The sequence below is a fragment of the Gopherus flavomarginatus genome, chromosome 3 (assembly GCF_025201925.1).
Source record: "Gopherus flavomarginatus isolate rGopFla2 chromosome 3, rGopFla2.mat.asm, whole genome shotgun sequence".
Lineage (NCBI taxonomy): Eukaryota > Metazoa > Chordata > Testudines > Testudinidae > Gopherus > Gopherus flavomarginatus.
The window spans coordinates 212,902,478-212,922,155 of record NC_066619.1 but is presented as its reverse complement, the minus strand read 5'-3'; the positions used below and the strand labels follow the sequence as shown (position 1 = coordinate 212,922,155).

General features: G+C 46.2%; 1 protein-coding gene across 5 annotated transcripts in view; it reads left to right on the top strand.

The window, feature by feature from the left end:
• NEK1 (NIMA related kinase 1) overlaps positions 1–19,678 on the top strand; it is a 127,098-nt gene that overhangs the window by 19,485 nt on the left and 87,935 nt on the right. For all 5 annotated transcript variants that reach the window (XM_050946174.1, XM_050946172.1, XM_050946169.1 and 2 more), the window contains 3 exons: positions 6,072–6,272; positions 8,250–8,310; positions 12,035–12,192. In XM_050946174.1, coding sequence (XP_050802131.1) covers positions 6,072–6,272; positions 8,250–8,310; positions 12,035–12,192 — 420 coding nt within the window. The remainder of the gene's footprint in view (positions 1–6,071; positions 6,273–8,249; positions 8,311–12,034; positions 12,193–19,678) is intronic.

Sequence of the window (19,678 nt, the reverse complement as noted above, 5' to 3'; positions counted from 1 at the left end):
CAAAAAGCGTAGAGCAGAAGTACTTTGCCCCTTCCAAGGGATACGACTTTCTCTTTTGTCACCCGGCCCCCTGTTCGCCAGTCATCTCAGTGGTCAATGAACGGGAACAACATGATCAGCAAGCCCCAGCTCCTAAGGCCAAGGAGTCTAAATATCTAGACCCATTTGGCAGGAAGGTCTATTCTTCTGGGGCCTCCAGCTGAGGATCACGAACAAGCAGGCAATCCTGAACAGACACAGTTTTAAATCCTGGACAGCAGTTTCCAAATTTAAAGGCTACTTGCCCCAGGGCTCTCAGCCTGAGTTTGTGGCCCTCGTGGATGAAGGACAGATGGTAGCCAAGACCTCTCTGCAGGCCTCTGTTCATGCGGCGGATGCAGCAGCCAGAACAATCGCCTCAGGAGTGGTGATGAGACGCTCGGCATGGCTGCAGGCTTCAGGCCTTCCGCCAGAGGTCCAGAATACCCTTCAGGACCTCCCCTTCGAAGGGTCTGGTCTCTTTTCGGGCCAAACGGATGCCAGGCTGCATAGCCTCAAAGACTCCCGGACAACCCTCAAGTTGTTGGGAATGCACACCCTGGTGGCTCAGAGAAAGCCTTTCAAGCCCCAGCCGCCTTAGCAAAGACGATACCAGCCCCGCCGTAGGCAGGAGCTGTATCATAGGAGAGGCAGAGACAACAGACGGAGGCGGAACAACACACCTAGCCAAGGCCAGGGCCAGGGCAAGCTGCAACCCGGCAACAAGCAAGGGTTTTGAAGGTGCGCTTGAGGACAGCGTACCAAGCCAGTTACAGGATCTTTCCCTGTGTTTCATGAACTGCTTGCCCGCTTCTGCCATGCGTGGTCCCCTATAACATCGGACCATTGGGTCTTACACGCTGAACAAGTGGAATACATGTGTCAGTTCTCCTCCTTCGCTCCCTCCTACCCCCCTTCTCCCATCGCTCTTCAGGGACCCATCTCACAAGCAACTCCTTACGCAGGAGGTACAGACGCCCCTCTAGGCGGGGGCAGTGGAAGAGGTCTCTCGGGATCTAAGGGGGAGAAGGCTTTATTCCCGTTATTTCCTTATTCCCAAAGCACAGGGGGGTCTTCGACCCATTTTAGACCTGCACGGACTCAACAAATTCTTAGTCAAGGTCCGCTTCCGCATTGTTTCCCTAGGCACTATTATTCCGTCCCTGGATCCGGGGGATTGGTACGATGCCCTCGACATGAAAGATGCCTACTTTCACATCGCTATTCATCCAGCTCACCGGCAGTTCCTGTGGTTCAGCATAAACCAGCACCATGACCAGTTTACGGTCCTACCCTTTGGACTGGTGGCAGTCGTCCCCCCACCCCCACTTCATGAAATGTATGTCAGTAGTGGCAGCCTTTCTATGAAAAAGGAGAATTCGAGTATACCTGTACCTAGACAACTGGCTTCTCATGGGTTGGTCCAAGGAGAAAGTCCATTCCCATGTGGTGGTGGCACTGGACCTAGTCCGCAGGCTAGGCCTTCTAGTCAACGTGCCCAAGTCCTCCTTGATACCTATGCAAAAGCAGCAGTTCATTGGGGCAGTCCTGGATTTGGTACAGGCATGAGCGAGCCTCCCAGAATCCAGATTTCTGGACATCCTGTGTGCTATAGATTCAATGCTGAGGTTCCCCGCAACCACGGCCAGATGCTGCCTGCAGCTCCTAGGACACATGGTGACATGCACCCACGTAGTCAAACACGCTCGACTATGGCTCAGGACTTTACCATTCTGGTTAGCCTAGTCATATCATCCAGGCAGAGACCCCTTAGACATTGTGGTGACAGTCCCTGCCCAGGTGTTGGATTTCCTGTGCTAGTGGCTCAACCAGAAGGTAGTTTGCAAAGGGATCCCTTTCGCTGCACCGCAACCTACGCTGACACTGGTAACGGATGCGTCATACCTTGGCTGGGGAGCGCACTTAGGGGACTTAGGGACGCAAGGCTTGTGGTCCAAGGACGAAAAGTTGCTCCACATCAATGTGAAGGCGCTCACGGCGGTTCGCGTAGCCTGTCAAACTCCTCATGCTGCTTTAGAAGATCACAGCATGACAGTTCTGACAGATAACACTACCACTATGTTCTACATAAACAAACAGGGCGGAGCCCGATCTTCTCCCCTCTGCCGAGAGGCCCTTCTCCTATGGGATTTTTCCATAGCCTGCTCAGTACACCTCATAGCATCATAACTCCTGGAGGAACAGAACGAGCTGGCAGACCACCTCAGCAGGTCGTACCGCATGCACAAATGGTCGATGAGACCGGATGTCTTGAAATCTATCTTCCAGAAGTGGGGTTTTCCGCAAATGGACCTCTTTGCCACCATGGACAACAGTCAATGCCCTTAGTTCTACTCTTTACAAAACCACTGTCTGGGCTCCATCACAGATGCCTTTGCGATCCTTTGGAGCGAGAGCCTGAAGTATGCCTTTTCACTGCTCCCGCTCATCCACAGAGTTCTCCTCAAAGTTCGCAGTGACAAGGCAGTAGTGATTCTCATCTCCCCAGCTTGGCCCCGCCAGCATTGGTTTACGACTTTGCTGGCGCTGTCAGTAGCCAACCCGATTGCCCTTCCCCTGCATCAAGATCTCATCATGCAGGTCTGCTCCATCCGAACCTGCAGTCTCTGCATCTCATGGCTTGGAAACTCTGTGGTTGGACGCGATGAAGAGCCAGTGCTCTCTTTAGGTGCGACAAATTCTCCTCGGCAGTAGGAAACCTTCCACTAGGGCGACATGCCTTGCTAAGTGGAAGAGGTTCTCCTGTTGGTGTGAACCAAAGCATATACAGCCACTTCAGGCCTCCGTTCCAGGTATCCTGGAATACCTGCTGCACCTTAAGCATCAAGGTCTCGCCCCCTTCTCAATTAGAGTATATCTGGCTGCCATTTTGGCGTTCTACCTGGGGGAGTTGGGGCTTTCTGTGTTTTCCAACCCCATGGTAGCCCAGTTTCTGAAAGGGCTGGAGAGGATGTTTCCCTACTCACGCCCTCTGGTCCCGCCCTGGAACCTTAACCTGGTCCTGACCAAGCTCATGGGGACCCCTTTTTGAGCCTCTAGCCTCTAGCTCTTCTGGAAGGCGGTGTTTTTGGTGGCCATTACATCCGCAAGGATGGTGTCCAAGTTGAGGACCCTCACGTCAGAGCCCCCTTGTATGTTTTTTTTTTTTTAATAAGTACAGTATACTTACACACCCTAAATTTCTCCCTAAAGTAGTCTCGCAATTTCATATGAGACAGGTCATTTGTTTGCCAGTGTTCTTTCCCAAACCACACATGGACCCGAGTCACCGTAGTCTGTATACTCTGGATGTTGTCTGTAGGGCCCTGGCATTCTATCTGGAGTGAACTAGACCTTTCTGCAAGTCAGCACAGTTTTTTTTGTCACCATTGCGGAGAGAATGAAAGGACTCCCTGTCTCGGTGCAGCGAATATCATCATGGATTGTGGATTGCATCCGCACGTGCTATGAGCTCGCCAAGGTGCTGGCCCCGGCGACCACAGCTCACTCGACTAGGGCTCAAGTGTCCTCAGCAGCTTTCCTGGCACAGGTTCCACTCCAGGAGATCTGTAAAGCAGCCACCGGGTCGTCGATGCACACGTTCACAGCCCACTACGCAGTCCATCACCAGGCCAGAGAGGACGCGGCGGTTGGCAGGGCTGTGCTTCAGTCCATTGTTCCATGACTCCTACCCTCTTCCTATGGTAAGCTTGTGAGTCACCTAATGTGTAATGGACATGAACAATCACTCGAAGAAAAAACGGTTACCTATCTTTTCGTAACTGTTCTTCGAGATGTGTTCTTCACGTCCATTACACTTCCCACCCTCCTTCCCCTTTGTTGGAGTCTCCGGCAAGAAGGAACCGAAGGGGGGTCAGGTCGGCTGGGGTATATATGCACCAACACGAGGCCCCACTCTAGCGGGGCTCCCATGCCTCCCCAGTGGGAGTTGCTAAGGGAAAAAGTTTCCAACATCTGTGCATTTGGCGCGTGCACACCTAATGTGTAATGGATGTGAACAACACATCTCGAAGAACAACAGTTACGAAAAGATAGTTAACCGTTTTTTCTTCTTCGAGTGATTGTTTACTTTTACATTTAATTAGTTATTGGTGAATTCAGTCTGTATGTTTGGTACAGTAGCATTAGTGAGCTTCCTTTGTAGCATGCAGAAATGGTAAAAAGGACAGGAAAGTGTTTTCTGTTTTCTAGATTTTTTTTTTAAATATTATACCTTACTGCTCTTTCGAGGCTTTGAGAGTATCTTTTTGCAGACTATCCTTTTCCTGTTAGTGTATATTGCTCTCTTCTTTACCTTCCCATCCCACCTCACCCCTTTATTTTAGATAAAATTGAAATTAGTATGTTTGATTTTGTTAGAGTATTGTCATTAAAAAATCACACTTCTGTCTGAAACTGTTTATCTAAAATTACTGTAACAGAAAGCGATTAGAGGAAAAATATTGTTCAGTTAGCTTGTGTAATCCATCACTGTTTCCCATATCAAGTCAGTCATTTTCCCTGTTCAGTGCGTCACTGACATGACAACAGTGGGGAGAGAAACATTTTTAAAAATAGGAAAACATAATTGTAAAATGACAATTTGGAAAGGGGCTTCAGAGGCTGATGTGGTACTGGAAAGTATTTACTGTATATACTCCTTCACAAGCTGAATTTTTTTAGTAAAAAAGGGAAGCATCAGAGAAGGGGTTTGGCTTACGAATGGGTGTAGAGAGGGAGAGGTGGGACACAGCCCCTCCCCACAACAGAGGGAGCAAGGAGAGGCAGCATAGCCAGCAAAGCCAGAAGGGATGAGTCAGGGCCAGAGTCTCTCCGCCTCTGGCCATGCTGCTCTATCCCCAGCCTCTGAAGCAGCTGCAGCTCCAGGGCTGGCAGGCTGCAGCCATGGCGCTCAGCCCTGGCCCACAGAGCAGGCTGCGGCTATGCCCCCCGGCCCGGCCAAAGACGCTCTAGCCAGGCCAGAGACATCCTCCCCTGGCCCTCCCAGGATAAGGTGGGAAGGGATTGGATAGGGGGAGTGGGGGTCCTGAGCTAGGGGTGGTGTCGTGGGGGGCTGGTCACAGGGGTTACTTCCCTGACCCCCAGCTTCTCCTCAACCCTCCCTCCCCCCAAAAAAATTCCCCACCAGTTGCTGTCCCAGCCTGTCAGGGTAAGCAACTGGCACGGTGGAACACTTTGTTTACTTAGGTTTACCACCGTGCCTGCTGACGCTCGAGGTAAACAAACCATCTTGGCCCACCAGTGGCTTATCCTGATGGCCCAGGAGCCAAAGCTTGCTGACCTCTGAATTATAGGGTCTTTTTATGAATGGATCATGAAAAAATTCCATTTTTATTTATCCATCTTTGGGGTGGGGGAGTCAGCTCATAAATGAACCGGCTTGTGATCTAGTATATACAGTATACATAATTTAATAGACTGGATTTCAAGTGATGTCCCTTTCTAACAGTTGTTCATCATAATTTGCTTCCAAACCTGGGGTCTAATCAGTATTGTTGATTAGAGTGAATTCCAGAGAGGTGCCAGAGTACCTACAGCTCATGTTGAAATCTCAACACTTCTCAGGATTTGGAACACAGACCTTTTATTATTCTTTCGTTCCTAGAGTTTTCATAAGAGGATTGACAATCTTGTGGACTAAAAGGAAGGAGGCTAGCAAAGTATACGCATTTTACTCCAAAACATTGTTGTGCATTACCATTGACTGTTGCCCAGCTCTGGGAACAATTTTTATTGGTTAACTGTAGGTACAGAGCTAGCAAAAAGCACAAAACACTTTTAGAATCCAAAAATTAGTCGTCTTATTTAGTGTAGCAGAGTTGTATAATATTCAAGTATTTAGCGTTAGATTACTCAATACAGAGCAGATTTGACATCTAAAAGACCTTTTGATAATGGCCCTTGAAATATTTAAAGAGAAGTACCATAATTTTTTTATTTTGATAAGTTTATGTAAATTAAGTCATTTGTGGCTGTGCCAGTATGACAGTATACATATTAATGTATGCTAATTTCTCTCTGGTAATTTATAGTTTGAAGCTGGTAACATGAAAAACTTGGTACTGAAGATAATTTCTGGATCTTTTACTCCTGTTTCTCTGCATTATTCCTACGATTTACGTAATCTGCTTGCACAATTATTTAAAAGGAATCCTAGGGATAGACCTTCAGTCAACTCCATATTGGAGAAAATCTTTATAGCCAAACGAGTGGAAAAATTTCTTACACCACAGGTATGGAAATTATTTTCAAATAGCTTAATAATTCTGCCCCTTTTATTTATTGTGCAGTATGCAGCAATGTGCACTTTTTAGTATATTAAGATGCAAATTTAGAATGTAAGATACTCATGAGAAATTACTTTCAGAAATACAATAGAAATTAAAGAACTTGTATCTATTTTGTGGAAAAATAGTTACTACTATATTAGGAAATGGTCACACTATACCAATAAAATAAACCACCAACAAATTTAATTTCAAGAAGTTGAAGTATTGTTTCTATTCCTGAATTTAAGTGCATCATGTCCTGTGTGAATGTACAGTTAAACTTGTAGTTAGTCTTTGATTTATTTGAACATTTGGCTATCTATAACATGGGACTGACAATGAATTCAGTAGCCTACTAGTAGTATTTCCTTAATACTTTTTTTTCTTAAATTTGCAAGCCATTCCAAATGAACTCCTTTGTGACTATTTAAGAGTTAACCAGGTTTTTGGAGGGAGAGTAGGTTGTGGTGGAGTGTTTTTTGTTTTTAAAGCAACCCGGAATGTTTAAATGGACATAGGAGTAAGTCTAAGGAAATGATTCAACATGTCTCTGCCCATGTGAAATTCCATGATCGGTTCAGGTGATAGTATTATATTAAAATAACAATATAAAGATTAACAAGAATAGCAGATGGCAAACAATACTGATTTTTGTTTATTTATATACTTTTGGACATGTGTAAATCCAACTTGTATATAAATTGAAATTCCAAATGAACTTTAAACTTGCATTCTTACAGGAGTTAAAAATTCTCATGGAATACCTTTTAGAGGTAAAACAGGGAATAGATCCCCATTGGGAGCGAATATTCTAAATAGTTTTTTAAAGAACTGTTTAGGGGCTTAACCATCCAATGTTAACACTGTCCTAAGGGTTACCCTGTTTGTTCCTGTGATCTGACTTTGCTTCCTGAGGCCAGCATAGGTTTGGAATTTTCAATGGGGTCTGAATAACCTGGAGTTAATTAGCAGTAATTTACTGTATTCTAAAGGCAGTATTTCCTCCTGGGTCCAGTGAGGGGACTGGATGATGGGACTTTTTCACTGAAAGTTGTGCAAATCAATTGAAGGGATGTCAAATTTAAAAAAAAAAAAAATCTGAAAAACTTGTAACAACGCTAGTAATTAGTAATATCTAAAGATCTGCATGTATAATTTTTCTCAATTTGTAAGTGTATTTGTGCATTTGACAGAACTTTGCATAATCAGTTTTGCTGTTTTCCCATGTATAGTCGGGTTTTTTCCCTTCTTGAAAAGACAAGACCTGTATAAACAACAAGGAAGCAGACAGGTGCACATAATGTTTTTAAAGAAATAATAATTAAATTCCTTCCATTTAAAAGTACAGCAGAACCTCAGAGTTACAAACACCTCAGGAATGGAACTAGTTGGTAACTCTGAACAAAACATTATGGTTGTTCTTTCAAAAGCTTACAACTGAATATTGACTTAATACAGCTTTGAACTTGGCTATGCAGAAAAAATGCTGCTTTTAACCATCTTAATTTAAATGAAACAAGCACAGGAACAGTTTCCTTACCTTGTAAGAGCTTTTTTTAAACTTCCCCTTTATTTATTTTAGTAGTTTACGTTTAACACAGTACTATACTGTATTTGTGGGTTGTTCTTCCTTTTTGTCTCTGCGGCTGCCTGATTCCATCTCACAGTATATAATGTTAGGCATGTATGTAAGTTTTAACAGAGTTAAGACCAAAGTTTGCAAATGAAGTTGAATTACAGCCTTTACTTTCACGTGCATTCCCTATGTTTTTTTTCCTAAGAAAGCTGTGTGTGTGTGTGTGTGTGTGTGTGTGTGTGTGTGTGTGTGTGTGTGTGTGTTTTCTCCATTTATGTAAGGAAAGTGAAGACTTTTGAAACACTTTAATCTTTTGCAGGTGCATGCATAAAAATTGTAGTAAAACAACTTTGCCTTTTGTTTAGCTTATTGCAGACGAACTCAGTCACAAAGTGTTCCACAAGTTTGACGCCCCTGTTGCACCAGGTAAATATGCACTAGTGCTCTGCAGTTGGCTTCACTTGCGGTAGGATAGATTGTGTTCATATATGGAATTTATTTTGACCTGATATCAAAAACAACCTGGAAATAACTTTGATTTATTTATATATTTTAGGAAAGCATGTATGTGTAACCTACATATTTAAACTAAAAATAAGCCTCTAACTTTTAAAGTTACATTTTACTCTTGCCACGTTACTTTCAAAAGTAAGGAGATGGCTAATATTGAACATCAATCAAGGGATTAATCAGCATTTCTGCTGCATAGATTCTCTCCTTATTCATAACAAATTGGTAATACTTTACACCTGTGAATTTTGGAGGTGGTCCATGTTGTTGCTGGAGGCTCTGATCCTTTCAACTCAGGACACCAGAGTTTCTGCCTCAGGCAGAACAAGTTGATGGTTCAATTTCTCCCAACTGCTTTTTGTCTTACAACTTTAATTTTTATTTGTTTTTATGCAATAGTGACTTGACTTCATCTTGCAGCTCCCCTCTCACTGTCTTCAGATGAGAGGAATCACTGCAGCATTGAAGGTCTAAACCTCTAGTTTCTCTGGTACAACACTGTTACCAGAACAATGTAGGGCATCTCCCCCTTCCATGGGCCTGGTGGCCCTCCATGGTTTAGCTGGACCTTTTCCCTGTGAAAGAGCCTTCACACAGTAATATCCTTAATCTATATTTATTAGCAATTAATGAACAGAATACATGAATTCTGATGCTCATTGCTCCCCATAAAACAGACTTCTCCCAATGGCCAGTTAGGATTGGATCGTCTATGGTTCCAGTTTCTGCACAATATGGTCATGCAGAGTCTCAGATGTAGCAGCTTCGATCTTAGACTGCATCTCAGAGTTAGGGTCCAACAAACTTCTGACTCTCATTATATAATTAAAATGGAAGTTGCTCTTCGAGGAGTGTCCTTCTGGATGCTCCAATTCAGGTGACTCTGCATCCCTGTAATCAGAGAATTTCAGTAGCAGTGTCTGGTTGGTTCGCACATGCGCTGGCGCCATCTTGTGCCGTCTCTGGCTGTTACATAGCACTGTGAGACCAACCCTCACTCAGTTCCTTCTCTACTGCCCTTGTCTTGAGATGGAGCAATGGCAGCGCCTTGCGTTCACCTTTATTTTAAGAATTAGTCTAGATTAGAAGTAAGTGGAGGTCAAAGTTCCTCTGAGGCAATGAAAATCATGTTCCAGGCAGAGAAGAATCTGCTCTCTTTCAAGGCAGTCCACATTAAAAAAAAGAGGTTAAATCATGCTTCACAGCCCCAGAAGGCCAGCTTTGTGTGCATGATAAACAGCCAAGGATCCTCTGCAGCATCTGCAGGAAGATAAGACTTCTTGAAGTGGAGACTCCTTCATTTGCACCTGGTCCACCTATGATTAACAGCTTGGGCCTTAAAAGTGAAGTGTAGTTCAGCAGGGACTCTTGTTCTCATTAATATACTTTGGTAATGAGACAGAACTCAACCAGAAATTTCATTTATTGAGCCGGTCTAATGTTTTTCCTTTGAAAAGGAAAAGTAAGCGCTTTGGGGCATAGACTGTCTGTTAAGTTTGTACAGTGCTCAGCACAGTGGCCCTGGCCTGTAATTACTACTACTACTACTACTACTACTTAATAACAATCAAAGTTCTGGTGAGCTATAGTAGTTTCTCCAGGATGGTTGATTGGAGTCATACAACCAGTCACCCTAAAAAACCAAATACCCAGCCCTAGCAGCTTTTTGTACAGGTATATTGGACTCCCCATCTTTGTATCATCAGATATCCAAATTCATCAGATGAGTCAGATTAGGAAAGCCAGGTGCAGATTTATGTAGTCACCATTATCTCCAAAAGACAGGGTTTGGAATTAGTTTCTTTATCTATGTATTAACACTGTAGTTATCATGATTATAAGGTGGTTATTTTTCTAGCTCCAGGAACCTTTCTGCACAAATTCTGCACACAATTATTGAGAAATAGTTCTCCCATCATTTGGTTTCAATCTTAAGTACTCCTTGGGAAGGTTACACAAATGGTCATTCCTAGAGCTCTAAAGATATTTCAAGTAAGCACACACCGTTTGTATCCTATTCATACTGTTCCATACAAAATGCCAGTGGCTTAAACTTTCAAAGTTGCTGTGGGCAAGATGTTAAAATGCTGCACTAGTTTGTATGTCAGGTATCTCGGTGACCATTCATTGAGGGAATGAAGGACCTTCCACGTGTTTCTAATGGTGTTGTGGAAAGAGACTCATCCAAGGAAGACTTGCAAAGTAGGTGTCCGCTTCTCTGTGAAGGTATCACTTGGTAGTAAGGTGCTACAGAGTTCCTAAGTAATTTCTTAAATTATGAGACCTTTGCTTTATATGGGAAAACTTCTATTTCTCATTATTCTATTGTAATAATTTAAAATTTTGCTTCTTCCTTCCCTTCTAACTTGATTTGAGTGGAGAAGCTGTTTACCAGAATGAGAACTTTTGAACATGATGATATTCATTCTGTTAGTAGTCTCTGTCCTCGTTTTAGCCCACCTTAGTAATTTGATAAGTGACAGGAATACAAATGATAGGAATTTCATAGATGAGAAGCATTACCCATTTGCTATGAATGAGAAGAGAAACTGCAAGTAAGAAATTTCTTTCTTGAAATTTTATATAGTCGAAATTTCTAAACTTGGTAGAGTTTAAGGGGCACTTTTGAGTGTGAAGAGATCTAGATAAGATCATCTCTTTTTCCTGCCAAGCACAGTTTAAGAGAGCTGTGTTTGCTGTGTTTGATAGGAAAAAGAGATGATCTTATCTAGATCTCTTCAGACTCAACTGTGTTTACAAACAAGACTTTTATACAGTGTTGCAATAAATGTTGAAATAAGTTATATCTCAACCAAAGCATATTTTGACTGTTGGCAAAATAGTACATGTTCTAAAATATATTCTGGTATTGGTCCTGCATGCAAGCCCAACTACACCTTTATCCCGATAGAACACGACCCCATATATCATGAATTCGGATACAACGTGGTACAGCAGCGGGGAGCCCTGGGCCCTTTAAAGCGCCGCCCGAGCCCTGCTGCCAGAGCTCCAGCGGTGATTTAAAGGGACCAGGGCTCCCCGCAGTGGCTGGAGCACCGGGCCCTTTAAATCACGGCCAGGGAAGCTGGTCTAGTCTGGCACAGCTGTACCAGACCGAACGTGATATAATGTGGTCTCACCTATAAGGCGGTGAGATCTTTTGGCTCCCAAGGACTGCATTATATTGGGGTAGAGGTGTGATGTAGAGACCACTGTGAGTATCCTTTGGGCTTCATACAATTGCATCTGCTTTATTCAAACAAATTGCTGGAGGGGGAGAGGAAGACTTGTGAAGACACTACTGGAGCACATTTGTGTCCTAGGCCGGGTGTCTCGGGTATTTGAAATTTCTCTTGCTCTGCTTCTGTGGGGAGAGGAGATGATTTTTACTTTTCGGAGGGGAAGTATCTCAATTGGGAAGAAGATGCTATATTGTTAGTTGTCTAATGAAAGTGGGGAAGGCTTGCAGTGAAGTTGTGCCCCTTTCTCAAATGAATACTCTGAATGTCGTCCGAGACTTTTGTCTTGATAACAGGTCAGGTAACTTGAGACAGAGCAATGCAACAATATCCAAAGAAAACCAGCTATGTAACTTTAACTATGAGACAAACAATTCACACTCCTTCTTTTTTTTGTTTAGTAAAAAGACCATCTCAAGGACAAATTTGGGCTTCAGCTGTGCCAGCTCAGAAAATTACTAAACCTGCTGCAAAATATGGAGTGCCTTTAATGATCAAGAAATCTGGTGACGCATCTAAAAAATTTCATGAGAAGAAACCATTAGCTAAATTTAGACAGGTGAGGGCACAGGAGTGGTAATAATGAAGGTACATAATTCCAGAAGTTTGTTTTCATTAACTAATTTGATTTACCTTACTTAAACTACTTAAAATACTAGTTACTAATATCATATTATAGTTGCTTTTCATTTACATCTGTTGTATTGACACACGTCTACACAGGAAATAGTTGCATTTGGTAAACCAAATATATGCCTGGTTTTATTTCTTATTATTTTGTAAGAAGATGTTGCAGAACTTGGGAGAATACTATCAGTTGTTTGGTTTGGAATGCTACTTAAGTTGGCTGCAGCTTGAATGGTTTCAGTAACCTCGTTTTGTGGCAGTCTTAGGAATACAGTAACTTACAAGTGAAGTTTGCAGAGCCCCTTGGACTATTTTTAATAGTCACTATTCAGAGTATTCTCTGTTCCTCTATTTCTTCATCTGTAAAATGGGGATAATGATACCTCCTTTTGTAAGGCCCTTTGAGATCTATTGATGAAAAAGCACTATATAAGAGCTTGGTGGTACTACTTCTTAGATATTTTTCTGGTTAATCCATTTGATGTTCAGATCTATTTCTTTCTATTAGTAAGTTTACTTGTTCCATATTCAGCACTTTTTTCAAACTTAAACATACAGTGGGATCAGTACACAAGAACATAAGAATGGCCTTACTGGGTCAGATCAACGGTCCATCTAGCCCAGTATCCTGTCTTCTGACAATGGCCAGTGCCAGGTGCCCCAGAGGGAATGAACAGATCATCAAGTGATCCATTTTCTGTTCCTCATTCCCAGCTTCTGGCAAACATATGGCACATCTAAGCAAATTGTCTGTGTTAATACACAATACGTGCTCCATAATGTACTGGCCTCTTCAGAGGATGCAGAAGTTGAACTAGACTGAGGAGGAAGGTACTTCTAAATGAGTAGATCCTCTTCTAAAGCAACTGCATTTGTATGGGGGGTGTAACAAAATCCTGGCAAAACAAAATAAGGAAGCTAGTAGGCTTTCCTTTGAACTGATGATTATGTAAAAGGTTCCATATGTTTTGAAGGGGCCACCACTGGACTCTGAACAAAACCAAATTCTGTGTTTGAAATTTGAATCTTAATGGATTTTAAAATAGATTTTAAAATGGATTTGTGATCTTAATGGATTTTAAAAGTAGAGGAGGATAAAAATGTGTTTTGAGAAGAAAAATTGGCAATATGGTGTGGAGTGGGGCCAGAGTGATACAGATATATCTGGCAAAGCCATGCTGTTTGAAGACTCAACCTATTCAAGTTTCACTTGAAAATAAAACTAAAAGTAAAACACTACACTGTGTATACAAAAGTTAAGAAATTCAAAGCGGTGGTGCCTACAGTAAGTGGAACTCTACTATATTGTTCCTGCTTCTTTCAGTGATTGACTGTGACCTTGTGTAAAGTGACAGGCTAAGTATATATTTTAAATATCTGCTTGCCTGAACAGAGGGAGCCAAGGGGACAAGATTATAGCAGAAAACCATGACACATTTTCAACAAACAGAAGAGCACATGTCTCTAACTATAGTAGAATCTCAGAGTTATGAACACCTCGGGAATGGAGAGTGTTCTTAATTCTGAAATGTTTGTAACTCTGAGCAAAATGTTATGGTGGTTCTTTCAAAAGTTGACAACTGAACATTGACTTCATACAGCTTTGAAACTTCGCTATGCAGAAGAAAAATGTTGCTTTTAACCATCTTAATTTAAATGAAACAAGCACAGAAAGTTTCCTTACCGTGTCAAATCTTTTTTTAAACTTTTTTTTAATAGTTTAACACAGTACCATACTGTATTTGTGTTTACTTTTTTTTGTGTTTCTACTGCTGCCTGATTGCGTACTTCTTCGAGTGATTGCTCATGTGTATTCCACAATAGGTGTGTGTGCTTGTCACGTGCACTGGTGCCAGAAGTTTTTCCCTAGCAGTACTCATAGGGGAGCGCCCTTAGCAGCCCCTGGAGTGGTGCCTCCATGGTGCAAGTGTAAGGGACACTGCATGCTCCCCCCACCCTCAGTTTATTCTTGCCACCAGTGAAGGTGCTTTGGAACTGCTCTGCTCCAGCTTGCCTGCAGCTTCCCTCCAGAACTCCTGTTAATTCAGTGTAGTAGTACCTGTAGTTGAAGTAGTTAGATTAGTTCAGTTTAGTGCACCCAGGCTGGTGCATGTCCCAGGCCTGAGGTTTTAAGTCATGTGACACTTGTAGGTGGCCAGTCCAGTGAGTGATCTGCATGTGGACTGTTTACGCTGTTTGGCTGAAACCCATCTCAGCGATCACTGCAAGATTTGCAGGTCTTTCAAGCCTCGGAACGAGAGAGAGAGAGAGAGAGAGACATTCAGATCGGGGCTATCCTGATGGAATTGGTGTTGAAGGCTAAGAAGAGGCCTTCTCCGCTGCAGCACTGGAGCAAAATCTGGGGAGAGGCTAGACCCATGTTGGGTAGTCCTCAGTCCCCATCGGCCTCTAGGCCTCTGAATCAGGTCCAGCGGCCTAGCCTGGCCCATTCGGAGCAGGCTTCCCTGGATTTCTGGATGCCCTTCATGCAGGAGGCTCTGCAAGTGACCCGTGACATTATGCCCATGCCTGTACCAGGAGCACTGCCAAAGCTGGCTCTGTGGCCCGGAGGCAAGCCACCACTGGGATCTCCGTAGTTTCCCCTGGCTTGGTATCGGTCATGGTTGAGGGAATGTTCCTGATACTGTTGGCCGCTCAGCGACATTCCTGGGCGTAGTCCATGCCTGTCACCGTCGACCCTGACAAGGTTGTCTGGCTGGGTTCTGCCTGACAGGGTTCCAGGCACCATCCTGCCTCAAGGAGCGGGCCCTCTTGAGACCGAGACAGATGAAACCAAAGGTCTTGGTCTCCGAGGAGCTACCATAGCCAGTCGCGACACGAACCTTGACGCCATTTCCGTTCGTCATTTCACTCCAGGACCCTGCTGTGGCACTGCTCCCGCAGTCTCGGGCGTTGATCGCCATCACGGATCTGCCCGCTGGAGCCGATTGTGGAGCAGTTGCTACCAGTGGTACTGTTCATCCACTTCGGGATCTCAGTCTCGTGGTCGGCACCGTTCCCGCCACCGCCACTTCTCCCAGTCCAGGGACAGCGGCAGGTCATATGCCAGCCCAGCCGCCCTTTGTAGTCATCGATTGATGGGACTGGCCAGTCAGGCTGAACAGCCTGCTCTCCCGGTGCCACAGCACATGCAGTGGCACTGGACTCCGTGGCTGGCACTGTGATACCAATGGGCCCCATGGCCCCTGACGCAGTCCACAGTGGGGGCTTGGTGGCCGGAAACTTGGAACGGTTATGGCCTCCCTGTCTTAGTCTTGGAGAAAGGAGTAGGTGGAATGTGCATCTTCGGAGCTGTGCCTGGAGGGTGACCAAGTGGTGGGTCCTCCAGTAGCGGTGGACGCACAAAGTACTGCGGCCACCTCTTCACCCTCCCCTGATGATGTGATTACAGCCCCTCCCTCACCTCTGTTCCGTAGAACTACTCTAAAGCCCACCAGGAACTATTGAAAAGGGTGGCATCAAGCCTCAACCTTCAGGCCGAGGAGGTGGAGGAGCCCTCGGACTCTTTCTTCAACATCCTATCCATCTCGGTACTGGGCAGGGTGGCCCTTCCACTCCACGAAGGGGTGGGAAAAATTTCGGATGTCTTGTGGCAAACCCCGCTTCCTTGCCCCTCATCTCTAAGAGGGCGGAATGTAAGTACTTTGTGCCCGCCAAGGGGCATGAATATCTGTAGACCTGCCCTGCCCTCAACTCTCCCTGGTGGTCGAGTCGTTAAACCACAGAGAGTAGCAGGTCAACCAACCCCTACTCCAAAAAATAAAGATTCAAAGAGGCTGGACTTATTTGGGAGAAAAATTTATTCGTTCTCAAGTTGCCGGTTACTGGTGGCAAACCATCAGGCTCTCCTGGGTTGGTGTGGGTTCAATCTGTGGGGCCCTCTGCCCAAATTCAAGAACTCCCTCCAGGAGCACGACAGGAAGGAATTCAAGGCTCTGGTGGGGGAGGCTACGGTGGCTGTCAGGGCAGCCTTGCAGGCAGCGTCGGATGTGGCGGATATGTCTGCACGGTCCATGGCCTCTGCAGTGTCCATGAGGAGGGCATTGTGGCTCCTGCACCTCACTGGACAGCCCAGACAGCAGAAGTCCTTGCAGGCAAGGCCCTGTTTGTGGGACAGATGGACGTGAAGCTGCACAGCCTGAAAGATTCCCGCACTATGCTTAAGGCACTGGACCTCTATGTTCCAGCTCTGGCTAAACCTGAGTTTAAGCTGCAGCAGGCTCCCACCCAGACCACCCATTCTAAACATGAGCCCCCTTATAAAATGTCTCAGGACTATAAAAAATGCCCACAGAGGCAGTCCCGGTCTGCCCCCCAGCCTGGGTCCTCCAGGGGCAAACAGGCAAGAAAACCACAGTTTTGACGGGATCCACGCCAGGGATCCACCAGCAATACAGTTTCCCTTCTCTAACCAGTTGTGTGCTTTTTCTCCTGGAGTGGTCGCGGCTGACTTGGGACCGTTGGGTCCTCAACACCCTCTCCCAGTGCTACACCCTCCAGTTTACCTTTACCCTGCCCAACCACCCTCTGCCCCTGTCCCTCCTGAGCGACCCTTCTCACGAGGCCCTGCTCAAGCAGGAGGTGGGGTGGCTCCTTGGTTTAGGATTGGTGGAAGTGGTGCCAGCAGAGTTCAAAGGCAAGGGCTACTCCTGCTGTTTCCTTATCCCGAAGGCCAAAGGGGGGCTCAGGCCCATCTTGGACCTGCGAGGCCTGAACCAGTACATGGTAAAGCTGAAGTTTTGCGTGGTCTCTCTGGCCTCCATCATCCCCTCCCTAGATCCCAGGGACTGTATGCCACCCTCGATCTGCAGGACACGTACTTCCACATTCATATATTTGAGGGGCACAGGTGCTTCCTCCATTTCATGGTTGGGCAGCAGCACTACCAATTTATGGTCCTCCCATTTGGCCTGTCCACTGCTCCCAGGGTATTCACAAAGTATTCAAAAAGTGCACGTCTGTGGTGGCGGCCTACCTCAGACTGGTTGATCAAGGACAGCTTCCAGTCTCAGGTGCGCGATCACGTGGTGCTCCTCCTCTCCACGTGCACCACCCTGAGCCTGTTAGTCCCGGTACAACGCATAGAGTTTATCAGTACAGTCCTGGATGCAACATCAGCTAGGGCCTCCCTCCCACCAAACCTATTCCAGTCCTTGAAAGGACTCATCGACACAGTCACAAGGTTTGCCATGACGACAGGCAGAGTGTGTCTCCAGCTCCTGGGTTACATGTCGATGTGCATGTATGTGGTTTGCCATGCCAGACTCAGGATGAGGCCCCTCCAGCTCTGATTGGCCTTGATGTTCTCCCAGGCCAGGGACAGGATGGACAAGGTCTTCAAGGTGGCTGAGCCAGTGTTCGCCTCCCTACAATGATGGTCCTCCCCGGGAAACATGCTCCACTGGGTCCCATTCAGGGGCAAGCCCCCGTCAGTGGAGCTGGTCTCCGATGCATTGGACCTGGGGTGGGGAGCCCATGTGGGGGACATTCAGACCCAAGGTCTGTGGTCCCCACAGGACCTTGCCCTGCATATAAACGTCAAGGAACTCAGGGCGATCCGACTGGCGTGCATGGCCTTCTGCTTGCACCTGAAGGGCAGAGTGGTCAGGGTGCTCACGGACAACATGGCCTCAATGTTTTACATCAAAAGGCAATGTGGGGCCCGCTCTTCTGCTTTCTGCCAGGAAGCCCTCAGGCTGTGGGACTTCTGTATAGCCCATGACTTTTGCCTACCACCTCTGGGCGTCCGGAACTCATGGGCAAATTGCCTGAGCTGAGACTTTTCCTCTCAGCACGAGTGGTCTCTACACCCAGAGGTGGTGCACAGTCTTTTCCAAGAGTAGGGAATTCCCCAGATGGACCTGTTTGCAACTCAGCAGAACCACTGATCTTCTCGGTTCTCCTCCAGAGGGGGCGCTATATCCGATGCCTTCTTCCTATCCTGGTCAGGCCAGCTTCTCTATGCCTTCCCCCTGTTTCCGCTGATCAGCAAGTTCTTAGAAAAGATCAAGATGGACAGGGCCAGGGTCCTCCCAGTTGCCCCAGCATGGCCCAGGCAACCTTGGTACAGGACCTTCACAAGCCTGATGGTTGCCCCGCCGTGGCCATGGCTGTTGCCGTCCCGCTTGGACCTGCTCTCCCAGGACCAGGGCTGCCTCCTCTACCCCAATTTAGCAGCACTCCACCTCATGACGTGGCTGCTCAGTTGTTAGGTGGGAGGAAAGGATGTGCTCGGAAAGGGCTCAGTGCATCCTCTTGGAAAGCAGGCAACCCTCCACGCGCCGGGCCTACTTGGCAAAGTGGTCTTGGTTTTCCCAGTGGGCGGCTGAGCAGGGCATTTCCTCTGTGGCTGTCCCAATCCAACTAGTTTTGGACTACCTCCTTCACCTTAGAGCCCAAGGCCTGGCGCACTTGTCCATCAAGGTGCACTTGGTGGCCATATTGGCCTCCAACCTGCCGGTTCAGGGGCATGCAGTATTCTCCCATGCTATGACTGGCTGATTCCTTAAAAGGTTGGATCATCTCTTCCTGTACGTTAGGCCCCCATTCCTGCAGTGGGACCTGAACTTGATGCTGACCTGGTTGACGGCTTCCCCCCTTAAGCCGTTGGCTACTTGCTCCTGGTGGCATCTCTCGTGCATGGTAGCCTTCCTGGTAGTGATCATGTCAGCTAGACAGGTCTCGGAACTCAGGGCCCTGACCTCCGACCCTCTATACATGGTGTTCTATAAAGATAAGGTCCAGCTCTGCCCACATCCTTTGTTCCTCCTGAAGGTGGTCTCCGCCTACCACATGAGTCAGGATGTTTTCCTGCCGGTCCTGTGCCCCAAGCCAGGTGAGTTCAGCGAGGAGCGCCACCTTCACACACTGGATGTGAAACGGGCTCTGGCCTTTTACCTGGACTGGACTAGGAAGTCTTTGTAGCTGTTCATTGGCTGATCCCTCATGCGTTCGGCCAAGGCAATCTCCACTCAGCGGCTCTCCAACTGGATCACGTCGTGCATCCATAACTATTATGATCTAGCGGGAATCCCTCTGCCCTCAGTTGTGAGGCCACACTTGACTAGGGTGCAAGCCTCATCAGCTGCCCTTTTAGCCTATGTCCCCATTCAGGACATTTGCAGGGCTGCCACATGGTCTTCAGTTCACACATTCACCTCGCATTATGCGTTCATCTCTGAGACCAGGGAGGACGCTGAGTTCGGCAGGGCTGTGCTCCGTCCTGACAATTTGTGAACTCCTACCCACCTCCAACCGATGTAGCTTGGAATCACCCTATTGTGGAATACACATGAGCAATCACTCGAAGAAGAAAAGACAGTTACCTTTTCCGTAACTGGTGTTCTTCGAGATGTGTTGCTCATGTCTGTTCCACATCTAGCCCTCCTTCCCCTCTG